The following is a 22,345-nucleotide window of genomic DNA, read 5'->3' as shown; positions in this document are numbered from 1 at the left end:
TCCCCCCAGGTCAAAGAGTACAAGCTCCTCCCCCTTGACCCGTGCGCCCGCTCCAGCCACGCACCAGCTCATCTGGGCTGAGGACGCCGAACTGCACCCGCTTGATGGTGCGCAGCGGGCATGCGCTGTCGCCCGAGGGCGGGCCGTGCATCGTCGCGGCTTCAGACAGCTGCCGACAACGACGAGAGCTCCGAGGCCGACTTCTCCGTCACACCAGGACAGTCGGAAGCGCCCCCCGCGGGAACGTCTCCGCCGCTACGGGAGAGAGAAAAAAACCCCCACAACCGGCGGCGGTCAGGAGGAAACCGAAACTAGGGCGTCGCGGAGCGAGACGGGCCCCCTCCTCTTCCCAGTCCGCCTCCTCCGCGCCTCTCAGCGCTACTGAAGCGCTAGCCGCCGCGGCGCGCCTTTATATAAGCTCCCTGGCGCCTGCTACGGGGTCTCCGGCCCTTGAAGACGGAGGGAGGAACGCCACGGGCCAATCGCAGAGCTCGCCGCCGCTAGCCGGCAGAAATCGGCTTCGCGTCGACGTCAGACGCAAGGGAAAGGGGCGGCGACGTTGACGAAAGGGAGCGCGCTCATGGGACGAGCCGGACTCGCGAGGCTGCTGCGGCTAGAGCACAGCGTGGGGGTTGCGCTTGCGCGAACCCTCGCTCTCTTACCCCCCCCCCACCCCCTTCGATTCTGCGGCTCGCCTAGGAGACAGCGGCCTAACGTCAGTCAGCGGAGCTCCGGTGCTGCGTCGTCCGCCCGAGTGCGAGCCGTCTCGGGGCCGCTGCCAGCAGGAAAACCCCAGGCTGGGTCGCAGGTCGAACGACTAGGCCTCGGAGGGGGGGGGAAGGGAGCGGGAAGACTCGCTTAACCCGGGAACCGACCGCCCGGAGGAACTAAACGTATATTTTCCTTCTTGTTTTCCTTCTTCTTTTAGGGACTCGCGAGCTTTCGTCTGTTCGGCCTCCTCGGTCTGTTGGTGTTTCCCGCTTCGAGTCTGGCTTTCACTCGGCCATATTTTCCTACGCAGTTGGCCGATATTCTCTCTTATTCTTTTAATTCTGATTATGTTTTCCAAGTTTATTTGTTATAATCGCCCTCATGAACACTGATTGATATGCTGTTTTGTTTTATTTGTCTCTTTTTTTTTCAGCTTATCTGTGTCTGCTTAGTTGTTTGTTTGTTGTTTTCTTCATGGCCTTTTTTGTTTATTTATTTTGTTGCGGTGACCTGTTTCCTGTTTTTATTTCCCTTCTATATGTCTGTACAGGGGTGGGTGGTCGTTAGTCCTCACGGCTTAATTACTTCTTGCCTTCTGCTTTTCCCACAGCGGTTCCTTTTGAAATTGTTTTTCCTTTTTGCGGCCTGTTGGACTAAACACTTTTTCTCCACAGACACCCCCTCCCCCCGTGACACTGGAATTCTCCGTGGACAAGCAGTCTTAAGTCAGCCACGCTTCGGTGACGTCACTTCAGAATTGTTCTCCCAAAACAGACGCAGGTAGTCCTATGTATACCTGTGCTGCCCCTCTTTGATCCGGTTTAGTCTATCCGCCCATCCCGATGGCCGGATCAAAACGCTCTCCTCTTAAATTTAAAAAAGCCCAAAGAAGAAGAATGGCTAAAAAGACGGCAGCAAAACCGGGTTTTAAGAAGTGCCCGGAATGCAAAAAGAAACATGAGCCCCATGGACCCCCATGAGGTGTGTCCCAGTTGCCTCGGGGGAGACTCACCTCATGGCCGCCTGCCCTCAGTGCCTAAAAATGTCCCCGAGGGCCTTGCAGTTGCTAAAGAACCCGGGGGCAGACCAGTGCAAGAAGGAAACGGCAACTGGAAAGACACTCTCGGAGCACCCGACGCCGGTAAGAACCTCTACGGCAACCTTGGCTGCCTCAGCTGTCTGGCATCATGTAGGCTTCCCTGTTGGCCACTCAGAAGATTGGGCCAAATGCAAGAATGCACACATGGAGGGCAACGGCCGAGGGTCTCCTATCCCCTCCACTGGCCATCTTAGCGCCAACCGAGGACTGCGCCTATCCAGCAAGGCGCCATGCTGCCTACAGCCCAAAGACAACGGATGCCTCGATCTCATCTCAGGATGATGTCAGCGTACTGGGATCTGCCTCTTAAAAGGCACAACTTCAGCAAAAGGCAATCCAGCCTACAGACAGTTCCTTTTCAAGCATAGCCTCAGACTCCAACCAATTAAAGGTTCAGGACACCAGAACTAACATGGATCATCGCAACCAGAACTACAAGGAGGGAAAAAGAAGGTAGCGATACCGAACAACTTCCTCTACCGCCTCACTGTGATAGCGAAGACACAGGGTCATCGGACCAGGAGCAGGGATAGACCTTGCCAACCAGAGGATCGTCCACATACAACCACCACAGCTCCCAATATCCAGCTACACCAACCAGCCGCCACCACTGAACACCAACAACTGTTTGACCTCTTCAACAGGTTCATCTCACAGCAGCTGGCAGAACAAAGGGTGCAGGGTTACAGCCCAACGCAGAACAAAGAGTGGAACAAAGCAACACCGGCCTTGATTGTCGAAATGAAACTGTATCATGAGAATTGCTCCTGTTTTGAAGATACTGAAAGAAATATGCCTGAACCCTCTATTCTATGATGCCATCGATTTGTAAGATACATTCCCATTTTACAAAAGTGAAAAATATGGTATCTGTATAAAAAGTACATTAAACTAAAGCTTAACTTGATATACCGGGTTATCAACCTAAGCAAGCTCGACTCAGTTTACAACAATTAAATAAAAACTAAACAAAGTAAAAACAAAGATTTTAAAATAAATTAGTTTTCAAAATGTTTGGCAAATAGAAAAGTTTTTAGAAATTTACGGAAAGATTGGAAAGAACTGGGGCTCCTCAGAATTAGGGGGAGTTCATTCCATAGTTGAGAGAGTTTAAAAGCCAAAGATTGACTGAAGATCTTAACTCCTTTAATTCCTTTTCTAGAAGGAAGGGAGAGTTTGAATTGTTGGATGCCTCTTGCAAAGAAAAATCTGTAAGCATTCCATAATAAGGGTACAAGGGGAATAATAATGCCATATAAAATTTTGAAAGAGATGCAAGCACATTTGAATTGAATTCTAAGATAAACCGTGAGCTAATGAAGACTCAGAAGCATGGTCAAATTTACTTTTTCCAAAAATCTGCTTTGCAGCAGTATTCTGTCTCCAAAGATTACAATTAATCCAGATCTTTGGGATGCCAAGATAAATAGCGTTGCAATAATCTAGTCGAGATAATATGATTGATTGGACCAAGACAGAGAAATGTCGATGATGTAAAAGATGTCTAACCTTCCTCAACATTCGTAAACTAAAAAAGCAATTTGATTAAGGAATTTATTTGATCCTTGAAGGTAAGAGAGGAATCAAAAAGGACTCCCAATATCTTAGAAGAGAACTCAATCTGCAAAGAGGCTCCAGATTCCAAAGCTAAAGTAGGAGGAAGACAGTCCAATTTTGGACCTAACCACAGAAGTTTTAGTTTTAGTTGTATTAAGCTTCATCCGGACAGACATAGCCCAGGCTTGAAGTTTGGAAATGCAATGATTTATGTTAAAAACTAATTTAGTAATATCCGAATCAATCTCAATCAGTATAAAGATATCATCCACATAGGTGAACAACATTTCTCAAGCTGACATCTTAAATGTATTCAGTGGGGTCATATAGAGATTAAATAGAATTGGAGAAAGCGGCGAGCCCTGGGGAATCCCACAAGGAGGCCACCAGGGATTGGAGATATCACCTTCAATATTCACTGAATAAGAACGAGACAATAGAAATTTAGAGAATCAATCCAGAACAACCTGATGGAGACCTATATCTGAAAGTAAATGAAGTAAAGTGTCGTGATATACTAATACCTAGACAACTGACCCGTTCCTCTCTCTCTCCTCAATAACGGTCCTCCTGACCTCTTACTCACTTCTTCTTTGCCCACTTAAGTCCATCTATTCTGTACCTTTTTAATCTTTTGTAAACCGCATAGAACTTCACGGTATTGCGGTATATAAACTGTTATTATTGTTATACTACATCGAACACCGCAGATAAATCAAACTGGAGAAAAATAGAACATTTATTTTGAAGACGTAATTGTTGAATTTTTTAAAGAAGAGAGCTCAATAAGGTTTCAGTACTAAAATTAGAACGAGACCCATGTTGAAACGATTGGAGTAATGAGAATTTCTCCAAATAATCAGTAAGTTGACCAAGTACAATTGATTATAACATTTTTGTTAAAGGTATATTGGCGATTAGTCGGTAGTGAGAAGGGATAGTAGGATCTAAGGAGTGTGTCGTATCGTAGAATTCTATTTATGTTTATTTTTAAAATTCATTTCCTGCCTAAAACCTAGGTGGGTTATAGTATGAACATATTAAAAATTCATCTCACAGAAATTACATAAAACCACCACCACACATTTTAAACTTGCATATTTAACAGAACAATGCCTTCACAAATAAATTAATATGTTCGTGCCCCAAGGTTTTGTGACGTGTAATTTTTGTCCATGATTCTAAGACACCATTGTATTTAAGCTGCAGCTCTTTACATGCACATTATTACAATGAGTAAAAATGTACATTTTAGAATTGAGGAAATACAGTAATGTTACTTCATAGTAGGGAGGGGTTTTTTACCCTGCCATTAAGGTCTGCCTCTCTTTCCTGGCTGTAGATATTGGGTAGTTTTTGTTTTTTTTAGTGGTACTATCGATTTTAATGTAATTTAAAATAAAACAAGCCTTATTCTTTCCACAGCTTCCTTTTTCTTTATGTAGAATCTTCCTGTATTGTAATTTGTTTATTAATAAATTTGCTATACTACTTAATCTGCTGCCCAGCCTAAGTGCTTTACAGACTGAAATACAAAAAGAATGAATGACTTTGAATGCATGAAATTGCAAACTAGGGGCAAGTGACACAGGAAACAACAGAGACAACATATGTTTTAAGCAGGAATCACACAAGTCATTCCAAACCTTCGGACCAGGAAGAAGAAAGCCAAGTATCTCATGAATTTGAGCCAAGCCCAACAAGGTGCTGGTAAAACAAGACGGTGCATATTAAGGGATTTAAGATTGTAGGAGGGAAGTGTACAGAATGGTCAGAGAGGAAAGATAAGATGGGCACCCGCTTGTAAAGCCTTAAGTGGTCAACTCTGAACCTTAAATTGAATCTAAAATTGGATTGGTACCCACTTAAGTTTAATGAGAAAGGGAGTAACATAGTCATGTTTGCATGCACAACAAAGAAAGCTTGCTGCAGAATTTTGTACTCTAGATCAGTGTTTCTCATCCAACGGTACGCGCACCCCAAGGGGTATTTGGGTCGACCACCGATTCCTCCCTTCCAGCGCCACCTGCCAGCTCCATTTAATTATCTCCCACCACTCCTGCAATTCCGGGTAGGGAAGAGCCAGGTGTGTGCAGTGAGTGCATGCCGCCGGCCCACAAGCTTCCCCACCCCCACCCCCCCCGACATCAATTCTGATGTCGGAGAGAAGGTTCTGGGCCAGCCAATCGTTGCTTGACTGGCCCATACCGTCTCTCTGTCAGAATTGATTTTGGGCCGGTGATGTGCAATCGTTGCACGTGCTTGGCCCTTCCCGGAGTTGCGGCGGGGGATAATTAAATGGGGGTGGCGGTGGATCAAGGTGGAGGAGGAATTGGTGGGTCAGCTTGGGGGCAGGCAGGCTTTGCTGCAGGTCAGCTTCGGGGGAAGGAGGGAGGAAAGAGGTGGGATGAAGGCTGGAAGGCAGTGAGGGGTCATGAACTTGGGACATGGAAGGGAGGGGGCATTAATAGGAAAAACAGTACATGCAGCCATTTTACACAAGGGAAGGAGGAAGGGGGCACTAACTTGGGACATAGGAGGGAGGAAGGGGCATTAATTTGGGACATAGGATGGAGGGAGGGAGGGAATAGAAAGAGACAATTGGGCCTGAGTGAGTGAAAGAGAAAGAAAGAGATGGTTCACATGGGGAAAGGAAGAAGAAAATTGGGCATAGAGAGGAATGAGGTAAAGATGCATGGGGAATAGAAGGATGAGAGAGTGAAATGTTGGATATGGTGGTGGATAGGGATAGATTGAAGGGGTAAGAATGTTGGGTATAGTAATGGAGGGAGAGATGTGGAATGGTGTTGGAGATTTCATGCAAATTCGCTGGGGAAATTATAAAAACCCGACGATTGTGGTCCTTGATGACCGACGTTGGATAACCTAGGTATAAATCCTTGTGCCCCAAAATTTGTCTAAGTGCTATTCCATAAAAGGCACCCAAATCTGGGCACTGTTTATAGACCAGTGCTTATTTTTTTGGTGCCCAAATGTAGGTAAACCAAGTGAAAGTCGCCAAATAATTCCACAGGGGCCAGGAGACAACCGAAAAAAAAAAAGAACTGTGGAAACGGTGATCTCAATAACCAGGTTTATTGTCCAAAATTAAGTCTTCACAAATAAAAATAATGCATATACTTGATATATACAATCAGTTCACAGTAAAAAGTCTGTGGCATGGACCCAACACGATCCTTGTTTCAGTATTTTACAACTTTCCGCGGTCCGGTTTAAGTCACAAGTTACTAAAAAGCATCCAAGATACTGTGTGAGAAAGTCGGAACACTACCGGCATAGTCAAGGGCAGTAGTAGTAGTACTGTGTACTGATTGGATAGATCGAGTATGTGTTGACTGAGACAAGGGTTGAGTGTTAAGTAAAGAAGTGATTGTATTGCCTGAGCATTATAAATACAAAATGGTGTCAAGAAAACAGATCTGGATAAGATGTCCTGAAAATGATTTATTTTCTTTACAACAAAATCATAAAAATATATTACAATAATAGTCCAATAGACCCTACACGGTCCGTGTTTCGGCAAACACACCTTTCTCAGGGGTCCAGTAGATGTAAAAACACAAAAAAATAAAATGGACTAAAAGCAAAGAACTTGTCTTTGGGCAGATAGTCGACAGTAACTGAAGACAAGCAGATTAACGCGTCAAACTGCTGAGAGACGGTTCTGCTCAACTTCATTTCCTGGTTGTCCTGCAGGAACATAAGAATAGCCTTTACTGGGTCAGACCAATGGTCTATCAAGCCCAGTAGCCCATTCTCACGGTGGCCAATCCAGGTCACTAGTACCTGGCCAAAGCCCAAAGAATAGCAACATTCCATGCTACCAATTCAAGACAAGCAGTGGCTTCCCCCATGTCTTTCTCAATAACAGACTATGAACTTTTCCTCCAGAAAATGTCCAAACCTTTCTTAAAACCAGGTACTCTATTCGCTCTTACCACAACCTCTGGCAATGCATTCCAGAGCTTAACTATTCTCTGAGTGAAAAAAAATTTCTTCCTATTGGTTGTAAAAGTATTTCCCTGTAACTTCGAGTGTCCCCTAGTCTTTGTAATTTTTGACGTTTTATGTGGCCCGCGGTGACTGCGCCAGCTTGAGGGCGATGCGGCATTTTTCTCATTGCCGGCCCTGGGTGTTTTACCTTCTGGCCACTCCCCCCCCTCCTCACTGCCGCAGGTAGCGGCTCCCCACGCCTCATCCGGAAGTCTTCCCGCTGACGTTGCGATGCCAGAGTGTAAGCTTCCGGTTCAGGTGTAGGAGCCGCCACCCGTGGCTTTGTGCACAGAAACGACTGCAGCAGTGAGGAGGAGGGAAACGGCCAGAAAGTAAACACCCGCCAGAGGGAGACACCTAGTTGAGGCACAGAATGGAGGAAGGGAGAAGGGTCTCGAAAAAGAGAGGGAGCACAAACTTTGGTCCCCCAACCACGTCTAAGATAAGTGACTACATTTTCTCTTGCTTGCAAGTTATATTTTAAGGCATTAAATATCAGTCTTGGAACAAAAGTATATAAAAATAAAAAACAGAAATTGATTGAAGAAGCATAATATATGCTATGACTGGACCAATAAGCTCTGCCAGGGGGGGGCAACCCGTCCCTGTTAGAGCTATTCATCTCTGAGCATTTGGGAGCGGCATCAGTCAATAAGCTGCTTTCATAAACTACTTTTTACAATTAGGAGATAAGTTTGTGAGCGTTTGTATTTATTGGTATACATGAAAGTATACAGTTTCACATCTTTCATTTGAGTATTAGTATCCTACATAGCTACTGTTGACTAAAGATGGATGTATGGCAGAAAATGAAGGAGAGAAAAAACAGCAAATGGATAAGGTGGCCTTGGATACACAGTTAAGAGCACAGACGGAAGTAAGTGCAGCCAGAGACTGGGAAAAGATGGTTTAAAAAACAAAATCACCAGACAACAAAGGTAGGGGAAATGATTTTATTTTCAATTTAGTGATTGAATTGTGTCAATTTTGAGAATTTACATCTGCCGTCTATATTTTGCATTGTTTAGGAAGAAATGCATTTGTTTCTATTTCTTGGTTTGTATTGCATGGGTTTGTTTCGTTTGTATATATTAGTACTTTTAGTTTGTGGTCCCGTGTTCTCTGTGTTCTGGTAGGAATGAATGTTGAGAAGCATACAGTGTGCTTTGTGTAGTTTAATTTTATGGTTAATCATTATGTGTTGTGAATAAGATTATATTGTGTGTATACAGTATATGACAAATGAATGGAAAAAATGGTATTACGATTAGTACTATTAAGGTGGCGGAGACTGGGCGGGGCCTGGCCCTCGACTTAGCTTGTGCTTTAGATTTCGGCCCCTTAATGTGATTGAGTTTGACACCCCTGCTGTAGATGGATGATGCGGCAGAGAAAAGGTCCTGGTGGGGCCGGCCGTAAGCAGCCTGTTCACATCTCTGCCTCTGCTGGCCAGTTGCCGCCACTACTGCTGCTCTCGGAGGCCCGCGGATATGTCTGATCTTACTGAAGGGGGAGGGGTGGTGGAGAGAGGCCAGACCCATGAGGGAGAGAGAATGGGGACATGAATGCTAGACCATAATTTTAGGGGAGAGGAGGGAGCATGGATACTAGGCCTGTGGGGGAAGAGGAGAGGACTTGGATGTTAGACAGCAAGTGGGAGGGGGGTTGAGGAGGGGACACGGATGCTGGACTGCAAGGGAGATCGAGGAGGGGCCATGGATGCTAGATCTGTAAGGGGAGGAGGGGAGGGGGCATGGATGCTATACTGCAACTGTGTGGGGGGGAGAGGAGGGGACATGGATGCTAGACCTGTAGGAGGAGAGGAGAGGAGACATGGATGCTGGACCTGTAAGTAAGAGGGGAAAGGGGATGAGAAGGAAACTCAGGCCAGAATAGGGGGGTGAGAAGAAAGAGATGCTTGATCGTAGAGGGAGAGAGAGAGAGATGACAGCCCACGGGGAGTGGGAAAGGGATTCCGAGTGCAAGAGAGAGGTGGTGGGTAGGGTGAGTGGACATGGATGCTGGACCCGCAAGTGGGGGAGAGTGACCAAGCCCAGAAAGGGCTTGGGAAGGGAGGAAGAGATTCTTAGCCAGTGGAGAGAGAAATGCCAGACTGTGGAGGACAAGGAGAGGGGATTCAGGATGCAAGTGAGCGAGGAAAGGGGTTTAGAAGGGGACAGAACTGCACAGTTGGAGGGAACTGAGGAGGCTGGACATTAGAGGAAAAAGGAAGGAATTTCAGGCCTCAGGATAGTAGAAATCTACAAAAAACACTACAAATTAACTTTGCAGAATTTTCACAAATTTTGTGTGGAATTCCACCAGACGTAATAACACCATCAGCAAATGGAGCAAGCCCCATAGGAAATGTGACATCTAAGTAAAGTGTGCAAATACTATATCAAAACTACCGTACTAAAGAAGGAAACCAGGCAGCCTGAACTGTTTATACATCTCTCGGTTCTGACTTTCTGAATTCGAGGTCTACTCTGCTGGTAAAAGTCATTGTTTAAAGATGAGACCAATTGGATTTTCCTTGTGGCTTTTGCAGGCCTCGGTACTGTAATTTTGCTGGCAGGCAGCTGAGGGCAGCATTACCTAAGAAAAAAAATTCTCAACACAGCGTTTGCGGCCTGGATGGTACAGCAAGGGCCCGTACAGATTCTGCCCTCACTTGCCAGTATCATCAATGGCTGCCCTCTATTCACTCTTTCTTGGTGCCTTCTCTATTTGAAAATGAACTTTAAAGTTTGTATGAAAGCAAAACACTATCTGATGAACGTGAAAGAGGGAGCCAAATCTAAACTCCTGCTGGCTCTTAATTGCCTTGTGCTCTAATACTTGGCTAGCAGTATGGAGGTATATAAACCTGCACCAGCACTGCCTCCTAACGTGATCTCCCTTACCTTACCTCAGGAGTGTCAAAGTTCCTCCTCGAGGGCCGCAATCCAGTCGGGTTTTCAGGATTTCCCCAATGAATATGCATGAGATTTATTTGCATGCACTGCTTTCATTGTATGCTAATAGATCTCATGCATATTCATTGGGGAAATCCTGAAAACCCAACTGGATTGTGGCCCTCGAGGAAGGACTTTGACACCCCTGCCTTACCTGCTTGAGAACTCAAGGATCAGCTAATTACAAGACAGTTGTGATTCCCAAGCCTGTCCTGGGTGAACCCCATCCAATCAATTTTTCAGGATCTCCGCAATGAATATGCATGAGATTGATTTGCGTGCACTGCCTCCTTACTAGGACAAGTTTTAGGCATGGTTTTTGGGATATCCACAAATATTTGTGAGATTGATTTGCAAACACTGCTTGCTTAAACATTTCTCATGCATTTTCATTGTGGAAATCCTGACTGGCTGAGGTTCCCCAAGGACAGGCTTGGGAATCCCTACAATACAGAGTGCTTCACATAGAAGAGTAGGAAATACCCAGCTCAGCCACCAACTATATTGTACACTCCCCCCTCTGAATCCGCCGTTTTTTGGCCTGGGGCCCTCCTTAGTGATTCGCTCCGTCCCCAACCTCCTCATACCTTACCTGGTGGTCTAGCAGTGACACTAGATGGGAGTTATCTTCCTACACCCCTGCCCCCTGCAGAGCCGTCATCAAAAATGGCTGCTGTGAGTTCCCATGGTCATACGAGACTACAACGGAAACTCACGGCAGCCATTTTGATGACGGCTCTGCAGGGGGCAGGAGAGTAGGAAGATCGCTCCTGCCCCACATCACCGCTAGACCACCAGGTAAGGTCCGGGATGCAGGAGGGAGGCGGTGGTGGGTCAGAGTCAAGTCCCTCCTCGAGGGCCGCAATCCAGTCGGGCTTTCAGGATTTCCCCAATGAATATGCATGAGATCTATTTGCATGCACTGCTTTCATTGTATGCTAATAGATCTTATGCATATTCATTGGGGAAATCCTGAAAGCCTGACTGGATTGCGGCCCTCGAGGAGGGACTTTGACACCCCTGCTCTAAGGGGAACGCGTTTGTAAATACAGCCATAAGTTTTGTATGTAAGGCAATGGGAAATTTTAAGGGCTTGTATAAGGTCAAATGAGCCCTGGCAAGGCCAGTTTCCAAACCTGTCCTGGGGGTGCTCCATCCTGTTGGGTTTTCAGGCTATTCGTAAGTCTCAAATTTATTTTAGATATCCTGACTGCTGTGTATGCACCAAAAACTGGGTTGAGAACCCCTGATCTAGAGAAGAGTTTCTCAACTCAGTCTTGGAGTACCCCTTTGCCAGTCGGGTTTTGCAAGATATCCACAATGAATATACATCAACTTGATTTGCTTACACTGCCTCCATTATATGCAAATTTACTTCATGCATGTTCATTGTGGATATCCTGAAAACCCGACTGGCAAGGGAGCACTCCAGGACTGAGTTGAGAACCCCTGATCTAGAACATAGATGATCCAGGTCCGGTTTCCCCCAAATTATGCTAAGATTTCCGGTCCTAATTGTCTGGTGTGAGTTGCTGGAATTACCAAGTAGTCTGCTTTAACTCAAGGAGGGTGGCAGCAATGTTATGTTATTCAAATTCCATACTGCGCGGCTTCTTCCTCCATAGCCTACCCTCAAAAACCGCTCTCCATAGATGTCTGTTTATTATAAGTTTCTATTTGTGTATTTTTATTGATGGACATCGCTTTGAAAATTTTATATAAGCATTTTTTAATCAAATTTTAAATAAAACTTGGAAACTTAAGTGACCCAATTCCAGACTGGAGACTTTTTAGCCAGTCCTGGTTTTGAATTTATATCCAAAGCAATGTGGGGTTTGTAGTGCCTCATCCCGCCCATTGACGTCGGTGCTGCAATCCCCATAATGCACCAGGATGGGGGTGCTCAGAAATCCTGAACTGCTCTAAATCTCCAGCCTGGCCTCTTTGGCTCCCCTCCTTCCTACTTCAGCTACTCTCTGCACCTTTCTATAGAGCACCTCTCCCCCTCTACTGCCATGGATCTTCACGTAAGACATAGGGCAGGGGTGTCAAAGTCCCTCCTCGAGGGCCGCAATCCAGTCGGGTTTTCAGGACTTCCCCCATGAATATGCATGAGATCTATGTGCATGCACTGCTTGCAATGCATATTCATGGGGGAAATCCTGAAAACCCGACTGGATTCCGGCCCCCGAGGACCGGAGTTGCCCACCCCTGGACTAGCCATAGCACAGGCATCTCAAAGTCCCTCCTCGAGGGCCGCAATCCAGTCGGGTTTTCAGGACTTCCCCCATGAATATGCACGAGATCTATGTGTATGCACTGCTTTCAATGCATATTCATGGGGGAAATCCTGAAAACCCGACTGGATTGCAGCCCGCAAGGAGGGACTTTGAGATCTCTGACTATCTTAGGTTAGGCTTGACCTTGAGGGCAGCAGCAGCTGGTTGAGAAGCCTTGCCGGACTGAGTCACTTTGTGCTCCACACTAGAGAATGACACGGGGACAAATTTGTCCCTGCAGGAACTCATTTTCCTCGTCCCGTCTCCAAGCATTTTGTCACTATCCCTGTCCCATTCCTATAAAGCTCTGCCTTAACCGCACGAACCTCGGACACTTATTGATTTTAAAGTGTTTTAAGGCGTGTGCAGATGAGGATGGAGCTTGCAGGGACAGGAAAAGAACTCACAGGGACGGGATGGGAAATGAGTTCCCGCGGGGACGGGAAAAATTTGTCCCCGTGCCATTCTCTACTCTACACTCAGTCCACAGCCTCTTGTTGGAAAGCTAGGTGGAGTCAGGGCACCTGTAGGCAAAGAAAAGAGAGGTCCTCCCAGAAGTTATTGGAAGCACACATCCTTGTCCTCCCTGTCCCAATTGTGTTCTGGTGACCCTCCTCCTCTCCTTGGCCACCATCCTCCTGTTGAGTGGATGATGTTGGAGACAGAAGGACTAATGATGTCCACACCAGTAAAAATATGTTTGCCTTTTCTATTTATTGGAAGAGTTTCCTCTTGATCCTGAAAGTTAAAATAAAGTTGTCCTTCCCCTCCGTTCTTCTCATTCAACCTTCTCTCACCTCTGGTCTTTTGTATGCCTCTCTCAGCCACAGAGAATCTACAGTGCTGTCTTTCATGATTAAAAAAAAAGTCATTTCTTTTCAACCCAAAAATCCAACAACTTACTAGTGGCCCAGGGGCGTGTGCTCTGTGCTTTTGGGTATTACCTTGCTGAGTTTATACTGCTTAAAAAAAAAAAAATCATCTTTATTTGTTCAAACTTGGTGACTACGCAGTCCAAATTAAAAGCCAAGATCATGCCATTCCGGCTAGAGATGGTTTCAGGATGGAGACTGACAGTTTCTGTTCTGGTATCAACTCCTGAAATATTCTCACCAGGGTAGCAATTTCTGCTGCTGCATTACAAGCCCGCGGGGATTTGGCAAACCCGAGACGACTGGATGGAGGAAGTGAGCTCTTGTTGATGAATCAGAGGATCACTGGATGTTTACTGGCTCCGTGTTAAGAGGTCTCCCCTGTCACAGCTGACATTTTGGGCAGTGATGACGGCAATGCTTCCTATGACCACACCAGCACCCACCACATCGAATGGCGAGACGGTCTCACGGAGCACGTAATATTGAACGGTCATGGTCACCACCACCTCAGAGTGCAGGACAGCACACACCAGGGCTGGATGGGTTATGGTGACGGCATAGCTGGCGCAGAGGAAAGAGACCATTGCCAGCACACTGATGGCCAACACGCAACTCAGGGTTAGGGGATCCTGGGGAATAACGGGGTTCTGCAGGAGCCACATGGCTGGAGTGCTACAGACACTGCCTACAGCACCAAAGACAAAGATACTTGTCACCAACTTGGACTTGAAGTCAAAGGTGCGGAATATCACCAGACCCAGAGCTAAAGCCAAACCCCCCATGGTAGCTAGAATGTAGCCTAAAATGTCATAAATCCGGGTCTTCTCATCCAGCTTCATCAGGCCAGGCACAGTGATAATAAGCAGTCCAACTGTGCTTCCCAGAAGCCCTAACCAGTTGTAGCCAGTCAGCTTGTCTTTGTCTATGCAGAGGGCAATGAGGGTGGAGCTAACGGTAGAGGAACCCTTCCTCACTGTAGCTGCATTGCCAGTGGGCACTACCATGTAAGAGCTATAGGCGCAGCCAATGGAGATGACGTTGACCACAGCATGCAGTAGAACACGCTTCCAGGAGTCCGGGGGCCCAAAGAGCGGCACCTTCTTCCAGCGCAGCCAGAAAGCGAAGAAGAGATGAAGGAAACAGCGGAAGAAGAGGATCTCCAGTGAAGGCATGTGAGATGCACTGTTTGCGATGTGAGAAAAAGGCCCGACAAAGCCAGCAGGGACTCCGCCCCCAAACAGGGCCACCAGCAATCCCTTCATGCTGTCCGACAGTCGGTACTTCCACCAGGGTAGGGGAGGAAGGGAAGTTCTAGATGTGTTGGACTCACTGGTGCTCCACTGGGGGTCCTGATATGGGACTTGCATGCTGCAGGTCATAGAATCCAGCACTTCATCTTCCATGACTGAGTAGTAAGGCTTCTCAATCTCAGTAACTTCTGCAAGGGAAGAAAAGAGATAATATGAATAAATATTACTTGACCTACCTGGTTGTCTCTGCTTACACTACTATAGAGAGATTCATCACTTGCACTGCTCTAGTAATGGTCATCACCCTTTGCCTAACCATCAGCCATTTTGTGCAGCAGCTGCCCTGGAGACCAGCTCCACTGTTCCCTCTAAGCTGAGCAGGAGTCCTCCACCCACAGTCTCACCAATAGAGGGTGCTGTTTTACTGTCACATTTTTCAATTGTGAGGGACAGGCAAGTTCTGCAGGACTCCAGGGAACATACCTGTCCTTAGCGACTGAAAATATTCCACCTGTGAACTAACTTTGGAAGTGCTCAGAATCCATGGGTAGGGAAGCCGCAAACAGGGACACGCCCCAAAATGCAACCCCAACACTGGTCTATCACTGCGCTTCCTGCTACACCGAAAGTCTGTTTAAATAATCATATTATTTTATTGTAATTTTCTTTATATAAAGTGCTTAGTGCTTGAAATTCATTTCATATGGATGCTAAAAAAGTCCATAGCCTGGTGTAGTCATAGAACCTGATAGCAAATGCAAGCAGTGTCTCACTTCCGGCTCACCACATATTAGCTTTCCCACATATTCACCATTATAGGACCCCTGAAGAAGACTTTTTGTCGAAACCCTGTTGGGTCCTGTATCCCTAGTGGATTAGGTCCTTTAAGGTTCTTATGTGGATTACTTTACTTTTATGTGGATGATTTTAGTATAACTTTGACATTTTCAAATAAAATCCATTAAGGAACATCGTCATTCCACAGAGTTTCTTTGGGTTTCTTATAGAACCTGATAGCACCATCGCAGCCAACTTCGTTGAGCTCAACTGGGAAATAAATGGCTACCTGAATGTAACTCACCTTGAGCTAAAAGGGGAGGGAGGGAACAATTCTTGGCCTAACCAGTTAACCACCACTGGTCATGGTTTCTCTTAATGTACTGCCTGTCCTGTGAACATTACAGGGTGGTTTTACATCATAAACAACAGGCTGAAAATGAAACTGAAACTGAAAGCCAATCATAACAGGAAAATAAGCCCATTCACGTAGCCTAATAAGTAGAAGAGAGTCCTTTAAAAAAAACAACAACCCAAAAGACCAGTAGCTCCAGTGCACATATCTGCTCACACCCCAGTCATATATATATATGCAAATGAGGGGGAACGGCATTCAAATCTAGGTAGGTAGTGATTCACTAAAAAAAATGAGGGACACCGACTGGGCTGACCGATCAAAAAACAAGGGTAAGAAAGTGACTATAGTGAAAAAAAGATACTGTATTTTTCGCATTATAAGACGCACCTGACTGTAAGATGCACCTAGGTTTAGAGGAGGAAAACAAGAAAAAAAAATTCTGATCCAAATGCTCTGCACTCAGTTCCCCTCACTCCTTGCCAGGCTCTGTACTCAACCACACACTCCTTGACAGGCTCTGCACCCTGCCTTGTACCCTGTCCCCCCCCCCCCCTCTGTTGGTGGTCTACTGGTAGGCCGGGACAGGAGTGATCTATCCTAGCCGACTAACAATTTTTTACACCTGCCCCGGTACCTTTACAAACACCACACCCCCCAGCACCTTTTTAAATCCTGGTGGTCCAGCGGTGTATCGGCAGGAGCGTGCTTTCCGTGCTCCTGCCCCTCCCTCGCTGGATGGCTGCCTCATTATCTCGGGGCCAGCGGCACACAAGACAGGAGCGAGCTTTTTGCACTCCAGCCTGGTCCCCTGCCGTCAGTTCTCACGAGTCCCGTGAGAACTGACGGCAGCCATTCAGGGAGTGGCGCGGGCCCAGGCTGGAGCACGAAAAAGCTCGCTTCTGACTTGTGCGCCACTGGCCCCAAGATAATGAGGCAGCCGTCCAGCGAGGGAGGGGCAGGAGTGTGGAAAGCTCATTCCTGCCAATACACCGCTGGACCACAGGTTTTAATGGGGATTTTAGACATTTCCACCCACTTTTGGGAGGTGTGGAAAGTGCGTCATATGGAACGAAAAATATGGTATGTCTTTAGTTTCTTCCGGAATTCAAGGTAGTTGAGGAACTTCTAGGGGGCATTAGTTTGCCTCTTCATGGACCACACAGGTCTTTAATCTGCCGTCATTTACTATGTTACATGGGGGTGCTGAAAAGTTCTCAGCCCAGCCAAGAAGAAAATGACGTGGATATGGTTCAATCAGTGATCTGAAACAATGTCAAAACATAGAATTCCGTTTCTGCAAATTGGCGCTTAACGAAATAAGAGATCGCTCTTTTCAGCTCCAGTGGCAAAATAACGCGCAGAATATAGGAAGTTGGTTGGTTGGGCTGAGAACTTTTCAGCACCCCCTCCTATGTAATAAAAGTGAGCCAAGTATAGGACAATCAAGCCCTTGTGACCTCACTGATCAGGTTGGCTCTTATTGGTGGAATGAGGCATTATGACATCACAGTATCGGCTCTGGTGACCAGAGACTGAAACTCTTCACTCTACCAGGGGCTGCCAAAAAGTTCTCAGCCCAACCAAGAAGAGAATGACGTGGATAGGGTTCAGTCGATGATCTGAAAAAAATGTCAAAACAGAGAATTGCGATTCTGTAAATTGGCACTTAACGAAAATAAGATAGCGTTCCTTTCAGTTACAGTGGCAAAATAACACTCAGAATTTAGGAAGTTGGTTGGTCGGACTGAGAACTTTTCAGGACCCTCCCTCGTACTATGTTATATTTCTTGGCAGTTTTCCCCAGATGTAAATTTTGGACTCTTTTTTGACTAAACAAAAACATCCTTCTTCCATCTCCATATTTTAGCAAACAAACTTCATCTTTGTAATAGTGGTTCAAACCCCACAGTGACCCTGGGCAAGTCACTCAATCCTCCACTGCCCCAGGGATATTAGACAGATTATGAGCCTACCGGGACAGATAAGGAGAAATGCTTGAAATACTTGTATATAAACCACTTTGAATGTGGTTGTGTCACTATAAAAAGGTGGTATACAAGTAAGTCCCAATCCCTTTCCCTAATATTGCCTGGGATCCCTGAATATTGCCAGCATCCAGAATTGCTGTTATAGTGAGTGCTATGAGGGAGATTTTTTATCCAGGCCTGCAGTACTCAAAGGAATACAAAGAGCACGCTGAAATGTGGGGCCAGTTCAAAACCAGGACTGGCCCAAAGTCTCCCTTCCTAAAACTCGCTAACTTGACAGTCCTGCATCCTCCTAGGCTGGTTCTGCACGGAGCGGAGCTCTCCAGAGCCAGCCACGAGATGTGTATTCAGTTAGTCCAACAGAGGCCTCACCTAGAACTTGTTTGTTCACATTTATGGTTATGTGATCCCAGCGCGCTAATAAGGCAACCATGCTACTGTCATTTAAGGGCAAAGGACATGTTTTCTTTTTTATCACTGTCTCCTGTACTCCTAAGGAGGTGGCTGGCAGCAGCTGGCGAGGTACAGCACAGTCCTGGGTATGTCCCCTTTAAGAATTAGCTCCAGCAGTGAGAAGGCTCCCATAGCCACTTGTGACGTGGGTGTTTTTTTTTTCCTGATAATTCTGTACAGTCATTCTTTCCAGTGAGAACAGGCGCTAGTATCTTGCAGGCACCGTTCATTTTTTCCCCCTTCCTCCTGCCACCTTTCTCTCAGTGACTGAGGGCACCCTTTCCTCGACAAGGCCTAGGCTCTTAGGCTGAAAGCTGGTGAAGGAGTGGGGGCTCTGGAGCACCTGCAGCTAGAGACTGTGCCCCCATCCCCTCCACACCAACTGCTGCCTGATCTGGATCTCCCGGTGAAAGCCAGGCTTAGGGTTCAGTGCCCTGTTCTCCCAACATGCTGTGGTTCTCCTACCACCTTTCAGAGTGCTACTTACCCCTAGCGGGATCTATCTGTAGAGGCAGCTTGGTTTTCTGTAATCTTTCCAGAAACCTCATGTGTACACACGCGCACACAGGGCCCGGCAAGGGCAAAAACTAAAACTCTCAGCCCCCTTCAAGTGTCAGACAAGGCCAGCAGCAGGGTGTGACATCACGGCCCCATGCATTATGACAACACTGAATGCGAGGTGTTTACTGACCAATCAGAGGTCTGGGACTGTGTGCACTGTGACATCATGCCCAAAGTCCACTGACTTTCTGCAAAGTGCAGGGGGGGATTAATAAGTTTAAAGAATGGGAAGAACTGATCCCTCTCCCCGCCCCAGTAAAATTGAATGAAAAAATGGAGACAGTGACCCACTGCCCATCTTTTGCTGGATTTTCAGACCCCCCACTTCCTTCTATCATCTTCCCTCAGCTTCTAGATGCATAGGTCCCAGACGGGCATATTTACAAACAGACTGTCTCTTCACCCAATATGTGACGTCCAGATTGCATGTTTATAAGCATGCTGATACCTCCACTCCATCCCAGGCCTGCATGTTCCCCCCACCTCAAATGCACGCGCTTCAGATTGGCATGCTGTCTTCTCTCCCCACCCACCCAACCTAGATCCATGGGTAACTGGATCCAGACTTGGGTTAACCCATTATGTACAGAGACTCACAGTGTTGCTTTTTTTTAGGACATGCAATGGGTAAAATCAGAACTACAAGTCCCTGCATGCAATGGGTTAAACCCAGGACTGGATCAACCCTGTTGGGCGAATCTGGATCCAGTTGGCAACCTCACCCATAGATCCTAATCCAGGTTATTTAAAAGTGTGCAGTCTTCCTCCTGCATTGGTCCTATGCCAGCATGATTAAGGGTGTATAGTCTCCCCCTCCACATTCATGGTTCCTTCCAGGCTGCCATGTTTAAAAGCCTGTTGTCCTACAACCTGGATACATGGATGCTCCCCTTCCCCCCTGCTCTGATAAAAACCTGCTCTGACTATCCCCAAATGCATGGGTCTACGCTAAAATGTTTAGAGGCCTGCTTTCTCCCCCATACATAAACAAGTCCCAAGCTGGCATATTTAAGGAGGTGCATTAGCTTTATGGATGTATTCTCTCATCCCCTATCCCAGGTCCTTAGCTGGCAGGTTTAAAGAGGTCCTCTCTTCCATCTTCCTATTCCCCCTGTAGGGGTGCAAGGATGTTGTCAGGGACTGGTAAGGCACTGGCTCAGTGTCAAAGGTCGCCTTCACCGCAGGCAAAAACATGTTTTGCTCTCGCTGCTGTGCTCTCCTCTCTGCTAGGCCAGTGGCACTACAGCAGAGTTAAACGTGAGAATAGGTATTTCCTGTGGTGCTTTTTCAGCGTGTCACTAGCGTTTTAGTTTTCTTAACGTGACACCTACTGGACCCCTGATGAAGATTATACGAAACACGGACCGTGTTGGGTCCTTTGCCTGGTAAAAGGTTTTTAATCAAAGATTTACTTGTCATAATAAAGTTTGCCTGCATCGTGTACAAAATCTGCAGTTCTTGGTTTGTTTTCTCCAGTCTGGGGAGGACACTGCGGTTGTGAACAATGCAACATGCTTTTGCCACTGTAAAAGGCACAGCCAGTGCTGGTGGGGAAGGTGGTTACAACCCCACTGAGCCAGCGCTGAATGCTTTCTTTCCTCCCAGAGCGGTCATGAGAGAGTGGCAGGCCAATGTGTTATAGGGACTCTCTCTGTTCCCTTTCCCGATCCTTCACGAAGGGATCTCTTAAAGGAGAAGGAATAGCAGATGGCATGGATAGTCAGACTAAACAGGACTTATAGTCTTTATCTGCGTTCATTTTTCTTAATTTTTCTCAATGGAGGAGAGTAAAAAGTGGAGTGCCCCAGGGGGTCTGTACTAGGACCGGTGCTATTTAACTTATTTATAAATGATCTGGAAATTGGAACGACGAGTGAGGTGATTAAATTTGCAGACGACACTAAACTGTTCAAAGTTGTTGAAACGCATGCGGATTGTGAAAAATTGCAGGCGGACCTTAGGAAATTGGAAGACCGGGCGTCCAAGTGGCAGATGAAATTTAATGTGGACAAACGCAAAGTGATGCGCGATGGGAAGAATAACCTGAATCACACTTACCGGATGCTAGGGTCCACTTTGGGGGGGGGGGGGTCAGCGCTCAAGAAAAAGATCTGGGTGTCATCGTAGACAATACGATGAAAGCTTCCGCCCAATGTGCGGCGGCGGCCATGAAAGCAAACAGGATGCTGGGAATTATTAAAAAAGGGATGGTTAATAAGACTAAGAATGTCATAATGCCCCTGTATCGCTCCATGGTGCGACCTCATCTGGAGTATTGTGTTCAGTTCTGGCCTCCTTATCTCAAGAAAGATATAGTGGAACTAGAAAAGGTTCAAAGAAGAGCGACCAAGATGGTAAAGGGGATGGAACTCCTCTCGTATGACGAAAGACTAAAATGGTTAGGGCACTTCAGCTTGGAAAAGAGACAGCTGAGGGGAGATAGGACTGACGTCTACAATATCTTGAGTGGTGTAGAACGGGTACAAGTGGATCGATTTTTCACTCCCTCAAAAATGACAAAGACTAGGGGGACACTCGATGAAGTTACAGGGAAATACTTTTAAAATCAATAGGAGGAAATTTTTTTTTTTACTCAGAGAATAGTTAAGCTTTGGAAAGCGTTGCCAGAGGTTGTGGTAAGAGTGGATAGCGTAGCTGGTTATAAGAAAGGTTTGGACAAGTTCCTGGAGGAAAAGTCCATAGTCTGTTATTGAGAAAGACATGGGGGGGACATGCTTGCCCTGGATCGGTAGCATGGAATATTGCTTCTCCTTGGGTTTTGGCCAGGTACTAGTGACCTGGATTGGCCACTGGGGCTACTGGGCTTGATGGACCATTGGTCTGACCCAGTTAGGCTATTATTATGCTCTTATTTTTTCTGTTTCCATACATGGAAACATGACTTCAGATAAAAGCCGAATGGCCCATCCAGTGGGCCCCTCCAGAGCATCCACTATCTCCTCTTCCCCCATATACGTGTGTTAAAGAGTTCTTATGTGTTCTGTCCTTCCCCATACAGGGGTGCTCCCTCTGCCTTCCCCTCATCCCTTCTGTTGGGGTGCCAAGGCAGAGTTTTGATGGGGTTCTCATTTTTCCTTCCCCTCCCCCCCGTTCCTCCATGCAAGGGGTGCTAGGGGAGGGGGCTTTCTTTCTTCTCCCCATCCCCATTCATTGATCCGAGTGTGCATTAGAAGGTGCTGCCCCAACCCCCATACAAAAGTAGCAGGTCGCTTTCCATATTGGGGGGGGGGTGCTCTCCCTTCCCTCTATCATGGGCAGGGGAGGCCATCTCTCTTTCATGCCCCGTGCAGCGGTGCCACCTCGGTGCATTGAAAGGGGGGCCCCCTCTGCCCTCCCCCCACCCCTTCCCCGGCTCATGCAAGGCGATCTGAAAGTTTGGCCGGGCTGCCGCTGGTGGCTGCTGATGATGTCAGAGGGAGGGAAGGGAGGGAGGGAGCGCAGAGGC

The 22,345-nt window shown here is 46.7% G+C and overlaps 2 protein-coding genes across 2 annotated transcripts in view; both read right to left on the bottom strand.

Annotated features, from left to right (window-relative positions):
- POLR2A (RNA polymerase II subunit A) overlaps window positions 1-377 on the bottom strand; it is a 54,336-nt gene extending 53,959 nt beyond the window's left edge. Inside the window, exon 1 of the mRNA XM_033924307.1 lies at window positions 65-377. Coding sequence (XP_033780198.1) covers window positions 65-151 — 87 coding nt within the window. The 5' untranslated portion in view covers window positions 152-377. The remainder of the gene's footprint in view (window positions 1-64) is intronic.
- A 13,359-nt stretch (window positions 378-13,736) lies between these two features.
- Window positions 13,737-18,937, bottom strand: SLC35G6 (solute carrier family 35 member G6). The gene is made up of 2 exons (XM_033923036.1): window positions 18,806-18,937; window positions 13,737-14,930 (listed from the first exon to the last, which is right to left on the bottom strand). The coding sequence occupies exons 1-2, from the start codon at window positions 18,864-18,866 to the stop codon at window positions 13,843-13,845; spliced, it is 1,149 nt and encodes a 382-aa protein (XP_033778927.1). The 5' UTR covers window positions 18,867-18,937; the 3' UTR covers window positions 13,737-13,842.
- Window positions 18,938-22,345: the final 3,408 nt, after the last annotated feature.

The sequence above is a fragment of the Geotrypetes seraphini genome, chromosome 16 (assembly GCF_902459505.1).
Source record: "Geotrypetes seraphini chromosome 16, aGeoSer1.1, whole genome shotgun sequence".
Lineage (NCBI taxonomy): Eukaryota > Metazoa > Chordata > Amphibia > Gymnophiona > Dermophiidae > Geotrypetes > Geotrypetes seraphini.
This window is presented reverse-complemented; position numbering and strand designations above follow the sequence as displayed.